Source organism: Phoca vitulina, unplaced genomic scaffold, assembly GCF_004348235.1.
Source record: "Phoca vitulina isolate PV1807 unplaced genomic scaffold, GSC_HSeal_1.0 scaffold12, whole genome shotgun sequence".
NCBI lineage: Eukaryota > Metazoa > Chordata > Mammalia > Carnivora > Phocidae > Phoca > Phoca vitulina.
In genome coordinates, this window is record NW_022589715.1 from 477271 (window position 1) to 489787 (window position 12517).

Genomic DNA, 12517 nt, shown 5'->3' on the forward strand with positions numbered 1-12517 from the left:
CCCCGCCAACCTCCCTCCGAGCTTGGCCCCTCCGGGCGCGCTGCCGACGTCCCGCGTGCGTGCCGGCGCCTGACTTCACTTCCGGCTAACGCGCTCCGCTTGCCCCCTGGCCCCGGATGGTGACTGGCGGTGGTGCTGCACCTCCCGGGACTGTCACTGAGCCGCTTCCCAGTGTGATTGTGCTGAGCGCAGGCCGGAAGATGGCGGCTGCGGCTGCGGCGGCCTCGGGCCCGGGCTGCTCCTCGGCGGCGGGGGCGGGAGCGGCCGGGGTCTCGGAGTGGCTGGTGCTGCGAGACGGCTGCATGCGCTGCGACGCCGATGGGCTGCACAGCCTTTCCTACCACCCGGCGCTCAACGCCATCCTGGCCGTCACCAGTCGCGGGACCATCAAAGTCATCGACGGCACGTCGGGGGCCACCCTGCAGGCCTCAGCGCTCAGCGGTGAGTGTGCGGCACGCCGGGCGGGGGCCGGGCCCGCCGCGGGAGGAGCCGGGCCCGCGGGATGCCGGGGAAGGAAGCCGCCCAGCCCCGGGGCTCGGCCTCCGGCGGGGGGGGAAGCGGCGTGACGGGAATGGGGTGGCGGAGGGCAAGGCTGGGGGTTCAGGCCTGCCTGTGAACCGAGGCCCGGAAGCTGGTGGAGGAGGACCGTGGGGCTTGGCTTTTTCAGCGGCTGCAGCTGGGAAGAAAAAAGACTGGCGAGTCGGGGAGTGGTGGGAGTTGCCTTTCGGGCCTTGAGCGTCCGGTGTAGGTTGGTCCTCTGGGAGAGGTGAGGAGGCCTCGGAGCTTGGCACCTGAAAAGGCCAGGCCCCCGGGTCGGTTCTGGAGAAGGTGTCGCTGCTGATCAGAGAGCGAACGAGTCGCCCGGTTGGTCCCGACGTGAGAGCCTGGTGGCCGGAGGCGAGCGTCGGAGCCGGCATCTAAGCCATTCCCTCTGGTGGAGAGAAGCGGATACTCGGCTGTTCGTAGGACCCGCAGGTGCAGGGATGTACAGTGGGCTTCGCGCCGGGGGTGGGGGTGGGGTGCGCCTGGAGTGGGGGTGGGGAGGGAAGTAGGCGGGTCGGCTGCCTGAACTGTTAGTCGACGACTTTAGGACTCTGGCGGACGCCATGGAAGACTAGACCTTGTCCCCTAGATCGGGGCTTCCAACTTCTCCCTCCTAGTGCTGAGAAACTCAGGCCCTTTGGTGTGTGAAATATAGAGCCCTTTGGGTTCGTGATGAGATGCAACTTCATGCCCTCTCTCCTTGTTTTACTATAGCGAGCCGAAACTTAGGATTCGGAGGTGTGTCTGAGTGTCGCCAGTGGAGGAGAGCACTTCTGGGTGGTGTAAACCTTGTTCCAGGAACGGGACTTTATGCATTAGGTGAACTCCCTGTATGCTGGAGTGGAGTGTTTTGGAATTGCCCTGGCTAAGTTGTGTTTGGCTGAGATGACCTTTCATTTGCGGTTAAATGATGTGTGGTTTAATTTAGAAGTTATAAGTTGAGATTGAAAAGTTAGTGCCTTTCATTTGCGGTTAAATGATGTGTGGTTTAACTTAGAAGTTATAAGTTGAGATTGAAAAGTTAGTATATGAGTGAGTTAGACTCGTGCATAGAGGTATATATGACTGCATTCAGACAAGTGAATTAGTTATGTAGCTTAACAATTCGCTTATATTTTAACATACACAAATAAGGAAAGGTCGTTATTCCAGTTTACTGTGTAATAAGGCACATAAGAGTTAATAGCAATGTAGGGATAGAAGGATAAAATAAGAGGTTTAACTTTTGTCGATGTGAGAGTTGTGAAAGAAATGGATTGTATATAGCTACAGAATATAAACCTGGATCATATCTAAGATATATCTAAGGGAAAGTTTTGGATTGTAGGCTTGTAATTTTTCTTTTCTTGGCTTAGGTAAAGGACAGGAGGGGTGTCCCGGATGTAACAATGAGTAGTAACTGCAATTTGGACGTAATAACAACTTGTCACTACGTATGAGAGGGAGATACTAATTAGTAATTGGATATCTTTCTTCTTGAACTCACTTAAAATATTTCAAAAACAGAAAGGTATAAAGAATAAGATGAACAACCATGTATCCCTGATTCTGTTTATGAAATAAAACATTGGAAAGTTGAAGCCTCTTTTCTGTCTCTTGGATTGTATTCCTCCAATCCTCCCTCCCCCATGAGCATTCTCCTTAATTTGGTTTTATTGTTGTCACACGTTTTTATGTTTTTCAGTATATGCCTGTATCTTTAAACAATATCTAATACTCTTTCATGTTTTTAAACTTTGACCAATTGGTATCATAGTATATGTATTTGAATTTTTTATAAGAAGCCATATTAATGGAAGTTTTAAAATGTTTTTGATAGAAAAGAGTCTAATGGGGTGTTTTTATGCTTGGAGCTTATGTTTGAGAAAAATAATGTGTGTTAGAGTTTGTTATAAATGGTTGAGGAAATTGGACATGTATTAATGTGTCATGAAAGGTGAGAAAATAGTCACTGTGGTGGTAGATTCCTAAAGGGGAGGGTTTAGGATTTTAACACAAGATTAAAGGTACATGCGTAGAACATCATTGATTTCGGATAACTTAGCTGGGATATGTTGGGGAATTTGTTAATTAGAAAAGTGTGGGATTGAATACAGTTGCAGATGCCCACACATTGAAGTTTGAGTATGTGATTTAAAATAAGTGGAATAGTTTATGGAAAACAAAAGGATTACAGAAAAGGTTGAAAGTAACAATGGACAAAATCTGAAATGTTTTCATTTATGAGAATTGCAGTTATTGATAATATTTACCAAAGGTTGTATAGAGTCTTATGTATGTCATCTATCAGGTGATTGGGGAGGGAATGCTGCATTTTTTGTCTTGCCTGGAATATGTATGTATTTTACATATTTATTTAGGAGGTTTGCTTTTAATGATTAATAGAGGGTGACAGTCCTATAAATAGAATGAGGAGGAGGTGCCAATAGTGACCATGGTCCTAAGATGACCCCTCTTTCCAGTTAAAGGGCCAAGGAGCCACTTTGTTTTATACCCCAGAGGAAAGACATCTTTGTGTGAAGGGAAAAAGAGTGGTGTACCCATATAGAGTTTTATTGGGTGATAGAGTTGTGTGTCTTCTGAATGGGTTCAGGTTGTAGCGTTATGGGTAGCTTATTAGAGTAGATTGGAAATTGAAGGTTGGGAGCAGGACTTGTGTGTATATATATTCAATTGGGTAGCAAAGGTGGTGAATTTTTGACTGTGTCTACTAGTATATATCTGTATCTGACATAAAATGTTTTTAAATACACTCATTAGATTAAGAGCTATCAGTATAACATAGGTTAGGCAAGTATTTGCTCCCTTTTAGCATTTAAGAGTTAAGAATTCGGAGTCTCTAGGCTGGTTCCTTGGCCTGGCATTCTTTGACTTCCATGATTTGGCCTCTACCAGTCTCTCTAGTCTTCTCTCCCTATTTAGTTTTGTGAACTGGTTCATTTGATTTCCTTTCCTAACTCGGTGGTTTTGCTCTTTCTTGGAATGCACCAATTCCCTCCAGACATATCTTAGACATTTTTCAGGACCTAGAGCAGATCTTAACTTCCTGGTTCTTTTAGTCTGAAGTGATCCACTGAACCCCTATTCGCATATTGTCCTCTTAATGTCTATTTCAGTAATTTGGCAACTTACCGTTCGCAGTATGTTTTCTGTCTTGAACTATTTAAATTCCATTTTATTTAGCTTTTTGCGAATATACGACGTCCATTTAACTATATTTAAAACTCCCTGTGGGAAGGAACCTGTCCTCTTGTTTATATCCCCTCCTCAGGATGCCCAGTACAAAATACTAATAACTATTTTTCAGTTGTGTATATAGGCTTAATGAGTATGTTAAATGGATGCTTTCTTACATACTGCTAAATAAACACCTTTTTTTTTTTTTTTAAGATTTTATTTATTTATTTGACAGAGAGAGATACAGCGAGAGAGAGGGAACACAAGCAGGGGGAGTGAGAGAGGAGAAGCAGGCTTCCCGTTGAGCAGGGAGCCCGGTGCGGGGCTCGATCCCAGGACCCTGGGATTATGACCTGAGCCCAAGGCAGACGCTTAACGACTGAGCCACCCAGGCGCCCCTTCCCTTTCTTTTCTTAAATAGATTTTATTTTTTAGAGCAGTTTCAGGTTTGTAGTAAAATTGAGCAGAAAGTCCAGAGTTCCTAGATACCTCCTGCTCCCTGTGCACACAAAACTTCCCTTCACTATCAATGTGTTTGTTACAATCAATGAACCTGCATTAACACATCATTATCACCCAAGTCTGTGGTTGACATTAGTGTTCACTTTTGGTGTTGTACATTCTCTGGGTTCTGAAAAATGGATATATCATACAGAATGGTTGCATTTTCATAAAAATCCTCTCTGTTTTGCCTGTTCACCTGTCCCTCTCTCCTACCCCCCTGTCACTCCCTGATCATTTGACTGTCTCTATAGTTTTTCCTTTTCTGGAATGTCATGCAGTTGGAATTACATAGTAGGCTTTTTGGTTTGGCTTCTTTCAGTTAGGAATATGCATTTAAGTTCTTCCATGTCTTTTCATGGTTTGGTAGCTCATTTGCTTTTTAGCATTGAATAATATTCCATTGTCTGGATGGACCACAGTTCATTTGCCCATTAACCTCCTGAAGGACATCTTGGTTGCTTCCAGGTTGGGGCAGTTATGAATAAAGCTGCTATAAATATTTGTATGCAGGTTTTTGTGTGGACTTAAGTTTTTAGTTCATTTGGGTAAGTAGCAAGGAGCACGAATGTCAGATCGTGTGTTAGGATTATGTTTAGTTTTATAAGAAACTGCCAAACTGTTTTCCAAAGCAGCTGTGCTATTTTTTTTCCCAGTGGTAGTGAATGAGAGTTCCTGTTGCTCCACATCCTTCTCAGCATTTGATGTTTTTTGGTTTTGGACTGTGGCCATTCTAATAGGTGTGTAGTGGTATCTCATTGTTTTAATTTGCAATTCCCTAATGACATATGAGCTGAACATCTTTTCTTAGGCTAATTTGTGCACTTTGGATTTTAAAAATCAAAATAGCTCTACGTACACCACTTGATCATATTGTTTATATTACTAGGTATGTTCCTCTCTTTAGCTATAGTTTGTTCTTACAGTTTAGCGTAATAGGAAGGAGCCTGGTTTTGGAGACACTTGGCTTAGGTTAAGATCCCAATTTCTGCTGTCCCTCACCTCCCAATTTAACTGTGTAACCTTGACTAAATTACTTAACATTTCTGTTCCAGTTTCCCCATTTACAAAATGGGGATGATAATTGTCCTAATTGTGAGGAGTGTTAATACACGGAAAGTTCTTAGAACAGTGTGTTTACTGTTCAAAAATATTTCTTCTATTTACTTGTAAATCTTTGTAGATACTCTTTTTTTCTTTTTTACTTAAGCCTTTTTGATATTCTATGTTAAATCTTTTGAACTTCACCCTAAATTTGAACTTAGGAATTTTTCCTATTTACCACCTTTTATCATCCAGCAAAATCCATCTAGTTTTTGCTTTGATGTAAGAGTAAGGTATTATTAATTTCTTCAGTTTGTCCGTCCTTCTTTCCTCCTTCCTTCCTTCCTTCCTTTTTAATTTAAGTGATCTCTACACCCAACATGGGGCTTGAACTCATGGCCCTGAGATCAAGAGTCAGATGCTCTGTTGACTGAGCCAGCCAGGTGCGCCTGTTCAGTATTTTCTTGTTTAATTACTGATGGTGTTTTCTCTTGGTTTCTGAAATAGTGCCCTCCTCCCCTAAATGTAGAACATTGTATATTGTTTGCTTTTTTAATAAACTTTTTTGAGGGCATGTGGAAAAGAATGGGTGTTTATATTTTAGGTATTCCTGAATTTTGAATTTTAGCTCGCTTACTAACTCACTCTCTAAACTTCCTGAACTTCAGCTTCCTCATTTGTAAATTAAGATTAACATTTAATAGAATGGTTGTGTAGATTAAGTGGTAAACACATTTAAAGTGCCTGATGCTGCTTGGCATATGTACACAGTGAATGTCAATTTTCTTAAGCCTCATGGGTGCTTGCTATTACCATGTTCTCACTATTTGAAAAATGTTCACTGACTTAGTGTTTATATACAGAGGACAGATAGATAGCATTGAAATGTACATGGAAATGTAAATGTTGGTGACAAATATTATCTCTATTTGGATAAATGTCTTTCAGTGTATTGGTGTGGCTAAATGTCAGAATGAAGTTAAGACTGTTGTATTACTAGTTTTGTGTATACACGGATTGTTCATGTAGTGTATGTACATAAGTAACTGAAGATGTATGGGTGTGGGTATTAATCAGTAGATGTTGTAGCATATGTGTAAAAGGAAATCATGTCTCTTCGTTTCTGAAGTGGGTTCCAGATTTCTGTCACTGTGAGGAAACTCCAAAGCTGCTCAGTAGTTTTAGACAAATCTAGTTTCACATTTCTTTGTGAATATTTCCCTTTGACGTTGACTCTGATTTTGAGAAATTTGCATGATGGTCATAAATGAGAAAAAGATCACTGTACTCCAGTTGCAGTGGAGTTCAGATTGGGTGAATTTTTACTTCTTTATTTTTTGTTTGATTCAGACTTAAAGCCCAGAGCTGCCTGCTCCAAGAAGTCTTGGAGCATAGAAGACTAGTTAGGTTAGCCTGCATATTTCTCAAGAAATATTTTTTGGGATAAAACTCATACTTACTATCACTTTGTTAGCGGTGGAAGATATTTGTTTACTGCTTCCGAATTAGGCATGCATTAATTTGGATAAAATGTAAAATCTTCCTGTAGGTCTCAGTTTTGGAAATTGAAAATGATTCAGACCACTTCTATTTCCTGACTTACCTTGGTTCAGGCAGCCTTCCTAGTCTCAGTTATTCTTTTCTTTTTTTTTTTTTTTAAGATTTTATTTATTTATTTGACAGAGACACAGCCAGAGAGGGAACACAAGCAGGGGGAGTGGGAGAGGGAAAAGCAGGCTTCCCAATGAGCAGGGAGCCCGACGCGGGGCTCGATCCCAGGACCCTGGGATCATGACATGAGCCGAAGGCAGACCTTAACCACTGACCCACCCAGGCGCCCCTCAGTTATTCTTTTATGAAAGATAATAAACACAGTATAGAGTTGGGATTTCAGTAGCACTAGAAGATAGTTGTCTCCTAAATGCTTCTGAGTTGTTTTTTTTTTTTAAGATTTTATTTATTTGACAGGGAGGGAGAGAGAGAGAGCGCGCGCGCACAAGCACAGGGAGTGGCAGGCAGAGGGAGAGGGAGAAGCAGGCTCCCTGCTCAGCAGGGATGTGGGGCTCCATTCCAGGACCCCGGGATCATGACCTGAGCCGAACGCAGACGCTTAACCGACGGAGCCACCCAGGCGCCCCTGCATCTGAGTTCTTTATAAAAACTTAATTGGACAAATCTCTTTGTGGGCTGAGTACAAACTTTATTTGTAGTTGACTGATTTTAGCAATGCTACATGATGACCTGCCTTATGTCAAAGACCTGCTGTTTTATTTTATTTATTTTTTAAGATTATTTATTTGAAGTGGGGGGGGAGGGGCAGAAGGAAAGGGAGAGAGAGTCTTTTTTTTTTTAAGATTTTTTTAAAATTTATTTATTGAGAGAGAGAATGATACAGAGAGAGCATGAGAGGGGGGAGAGTCAGAGGGAGAAGCAGACTCCCTGCTGAGCAGGGAGCCTGATGTGGGGCTCGATCCCGGGACTCCAGGCTCACAACCAGAGCCGAAGGCAGTCGCTTAAACAACTGAGCCACCCAGGCACCCGGGAGAGAGAGTCTTAAACAGACTGTGCGCTGAGCATGGAGCCTGGCTCTGTCTCATGACCCTGAGATCATGACCTGAGCTGAAACCAAGAGTTGAATGCTTAACCTAGGCGCCCCTTAAGATTTTATTTTTAAGTAATCTCTGTACCCAGCATGGAGCTTGAACTCATAAACGTGAGATCAAGAGTCGCATGCTCTACCAACTGAGCTAGCCAGGTGCCCCAATTAGCTGTTTTATTAGCAAAACATTTTCCCACAATTAAGTAGAGTGAATTTATATTAAAATTAAAAATATTTTGCTCTGTTTTTAAGATCCTCCACATTTATCTTTTTTTTTTTTTTTTTACATTTACCTCCGAAGTTTTCCTGTTATCTGTTCAAAGATGGTTTTGCTCTAGCAAGAATTTGTCTTAGTCTTATAGTAGTTTTAGACTTACTGAGAGTCACTATAAGAGATCATCTTCTGGAGCCAAACAGTTTGGGCTTAAATCTTGGTTCTATTTGATCTTTTTTTTTTTTTTTTAAGATTTTATCTATTTATTTGACAGGGAGAGACACAGTGAGAGAGGGAACACAAGCAGGGGGAGTGAGAGGGGAGGGGGAGAAGCAGGCTTCCCGGGGAGCAGGGAGCCTGATGCGGGGCTCGATCCCAGGCCCCTGGGATCATGACCTGAGCCGAAGGCAGACGCCCAATGACTGAGCCACCCAGGCGCCCCATTGGTTCTATTTGATCTTGAAGTTCATCCCATAAAATGAGGATAATAATAGTGTCTACCCCATAAGGTGGTTGTATATATATGTACTCTGTAAGTATTTTTTATTGTGTTTTTATTCTTTTGGTAGCAGTGGCTATTTAAATATAGTAGACTTTCTGCTACAGATATTTTGTTGAAATGACAGTATTCTTCCAGTTTTCCATGTATGTGGAGATGTGACTGGGTGAAATCTAATGGACATAATTATAATCACTTTTGTATTATAGGAGAAATACAAACTCTGTAAGTTAATTGATTTTGGACTTGAAATTGTTAAAAGAGCATGGTAATATGAAGAGCTAGTTGATTCGTATTTAAACATTTATTGAACATATGCTAGATATGGGGGCACAAAATTATTAAGGCAACATTTTGGTCTTTGAATGCATGCTTGGTGATGTGTTTAGGTAAATCATTTTAGCATAATGTTATAAGTACTATAATATAGATACGCAGAATGCTGTGTGAGTACAGAGGAGGTAGTTTCTTCAACCTGAGGGAAATAGAGAAGACTTCTCAAAGGAGGTTGTTTTTATGATTCATTTTGAAAGATGAGATAGTGGGAGGGAATGTTACAGGGATCATCATCTTAAGCTAGGGTACTTGCTTGTGTGGAGACATTTTGATCTTTCAAAACAATGGTGAATTCAAGGAACAGAGAGAAGTTTTTGAAGGAAACCAGTTGGAGTTTAGGATGTGTGAGGGGATGGTTATGAAGCTGAGAGAGAGGCAAAGACAAGATCATAATATGTTTTCTTAAGAAATCTGACTTGAGGGGCGCCTGGGTGGCTCAGTTACTTAAGTGTCTGCCTTCACCTCAGGTCATGGTTCCAGGGTCCTGGGATCAAGCCTGCATTGGGCTCCTGCTCAGCAGGGGGTCTGCTTCTCCCTCTCCCTCTGCTCCCCCTGCTTGTGTGTGAGAGCTCCCTCCCTCCCTCTCTCTCTCTCTCTCAAATAAATAAATAAAATCTTAGAAAAAAATTTTGACTTGATATCAATGGTAGGGAGCCATTGTAGGTTATTACATGATCAAATTTGTTTTTAGAGAGGTTTGAAACTAATGCCCAGGTGTGAGAAGTGATGAGAGCTTTGTGTAAGTTTGAAAGGTAGGAACCATAATTTTTGGTGAATGTGGGGATGAGAGAGATGGATAAGGTGAAAAGTACTCATGCGTGGGTTCCCAATTTTGGTAACTGGGTGAATGGTATTTATTAACTGAAATAAGTAATACAAGAAGGTGTGGTGAGTGGTTTTTGTTGGAGAAGGTTAGGAGCAAGAGGGAGATAGTGACGTTGGTTGTGTTAATTTTGAGGTTCTTGAAGGACATCCAAGTAGAGATGTCCAGAAGGCTTGGGAATTCAGAGTTGAGCTTGAGGATTTGGGAACATGGATTAGGAAAACTGGCAATTAGAGAGAAAGCTGAGCCTAGTGATTAAGGGTATTGGTTCTGGAGCCAGACTGCATTTCAGTCCATGATTCACCACTTATTATCTGTGCCCTTAGGTAAGATGCTTAATGTCTCTCTGCACACCTAACTCATTGGGTTATTGGAAAGATTAAATAAACTGATACATGTAGGTACTGCTTAATCCACCGTAAGCGTGCAATAAGTGTTACTTTTGGATTGGTGTTCTTAATTATATAGTTCAATTCAACAAGTGTTTGTCTGCCATATGGGGATAGTAAGATGAATTTAAAATCCCCCCGCCTCCCAATTTGGAAAGCTTTTAGAAGAGGTGACACCTTGGCTCTTGAAAGAATAGGAGTTAGCCAGGTAGAGGGAACACATGAGCAAGAGCAGAGGCATGAAGCAGGTAGTATTTGTTACAAGCACGTTGGTATTGGAGTGCAGAGCACAAGGATGGGAGTGATGAGATAGCCTGAGGATTTGGTCCCTCTGACCTATGGCTACCATATTTTTCAATGCAAGAACTCCTAGTTTAAGGTAAAAAATTTAGGGACCTGTTATTACAGGAGCTGTGTTTTTAGTGTCAGTTGAAAAAATACTGCGAAAGGCTACTATTTTGAAGTAATTTTTATTTTAGACTTATTACTACATAATTTGAAAAATACTACAACACAGGGGCGCCTGGGTGGCTCAGTCAGTTAAGCATCTGACTCTTGATTTTGGCTCAGGTTATGATCTCATGGGTTGTGAGATCAAGCCTCATGCCCTGCTCCCGCTGAGCGGGGAGTGTGCTTGAAAATTCTCTCCCTCTGCCCCTCCCCCCACTTGCATGCCCACGTGTGATCTCTTACTCTTTGTCTAAAATAAATAAATACATCTTTAGAAAACCCACTACAACAAAGATACTTTGGCCTTTCCTCCCTGCTGGTTTAGCTTTGAGATTTTTCCACGGGGAATGATTCTGTTAAGGCTCTTCCACCTGCCCTCCAACTTCAAAATTTTTCTGTTATTATCTCCTAACTTGTTCTTTTTGTCTTTGTGGGTTTGTTTAATGCCCTCTTTATTTCTTTACTGTCTTTTTAGTGAGACTTGGAAGGGAGCAGAAGTAAACATGCACCCATTATAACCTTGTTGTTTAACTGGCAATTTGTACTTGTAACCATACTTAAGTTGTTGAAAATTTGGTACTTTGTCTCTAGCAGTGTTGGCTGTAGCTACAGATAGACGACTATAAACAATAATAGATTTCTGTAATATAGTTTGTAAGAACAGTAGGGAGTGGGCAAGACGACCTTTGTGATATGTGCATTGTACTGCCCATGGCCTTATGCCTTTGGCAAGATAACTTCTCAGAGTTACCATCTTTAAAAAGGGCTGGTAATTCTTTTTTTAAAAAAAATATTTTTATTTACTTATTTATTTTACAATTTTTTTTTGTAAAGTAGGCTCCACGTCCACTGTGGGGTTTGAACTCACGACCCTGAGATCAAGCGATGAATGCTCTGGGGCACCTGGGTGGCTCAGTTGGTTAAGTGTTTGCTTTCTGCTCAGGTCATGATCCCCGGGTCCTGGGATCCAGCCCTGAGTCAGGCTCCCTGTTCAGCGGGGAGTCTGCTTCTCCCTCTTCCTCTGCCCCTCTCTCCAGTTTGTGCTCTTTCTCTCCCTGAGATGACTAAATAAAATCTTAAAAAAAAAGAAAAAGAATGCTCTACTAAGTGGTAATTTTTGCCCAGACTACTTCACCATCTGATAATGAATGCAGAAATGTCTTTGTAAACTGTAGCACCTCAAATGTGAAGGAAACAAAAAAGTTAAAACTCCTTGGGGGACGCCTGGGTGGCTCAGTCAATTAAGTGTCTGCCTTTGGCTCAGGTCATGATCCCAGGGTCCTGGGATCTGGGATCAAGTCCCGTGTCAGGCTGCCTGCTCAGCCGGGGGTCTCCCTCTCCCCTTTCCTTCCGTTTATGCTCGCTGTCTGTCAAGTAAATAAATAAAATCTTGAAAAAAAAAAAAGACAAACTTCTTGGGTATAAAAACGGAGATAACAGAGATATAAATAACAAAAAGAATAAAGTAATTGCTATATAAAAAAGCTTGTGACAAGGGTGGTGCTCCTAAAAGGAAGTAATTGTGGTCTCATTTGAGTATTTAAATCAGGGATGTATTTTAGGGGAGATAAATATTATGCTTACTCTTTAGGGGAAATGGTAGAAGTGTTAGAATGGGGCAGATAGGAATGTTTTCTTTGAGATTTATTGTGGGTGCCAAGAATTTAAGTTATGATTTAAGTTCATGATTTGTTTCTGTACTTAGATTTATGAAGTAGGAGAGAAGTAAGACTGGGGAGATGCATAGAGCAGTGGGTTCTCAGCCTTGGTTGCTCATTAGAATCATCAGGGGAACTTTAAAAAAATATTCTGCTTGCGTCCCAGTATTTTTTCTTTTTTTTAGATTTTATTTATTTATTTGAGACAGAGAGAGAAAGCACCCACACACGCATAGGGGAGGGAGAAGAGCAGAGGTAGAGGGAGAGAGAGAATCTGAAGCAGA

General features: G+C 41.8%; 1 protein-coding gene across 8 annotated transcripts in view; it reads left to right on the plus strand.

Annotated features, from left to right (window-relative positions):
• The first annotated feature begins 48 nt into the window (after positions 1-48).
• Positions 49-12517, plus strand: part of BIRC6 (baculoviral IAP repeat containing 6) — a 226517-nt gene continuing 214048 nt past the window's right edge. For 6 of the 8 annotated variants that reach the window (XR_004300267.1, XM_032410255.1, XM_032410260.1 and 3 more), the window contains exon 1: positions 50-441. Coding sequence is in view for 7 of the 8 variants with exons in the window: in XM_032410255.1 (XP_032266146.1) it covers positions 117-441 (325 nt within the window). In the remaining variant the exon portion in view is untranslated. Of the gene's footprint in view, positions 442-12517 lie in introns of all 8 variants that reach the window. The other 2 variants (XM_032410257.1, XM_032410258.1) reach the window with 2 other exon arrangements.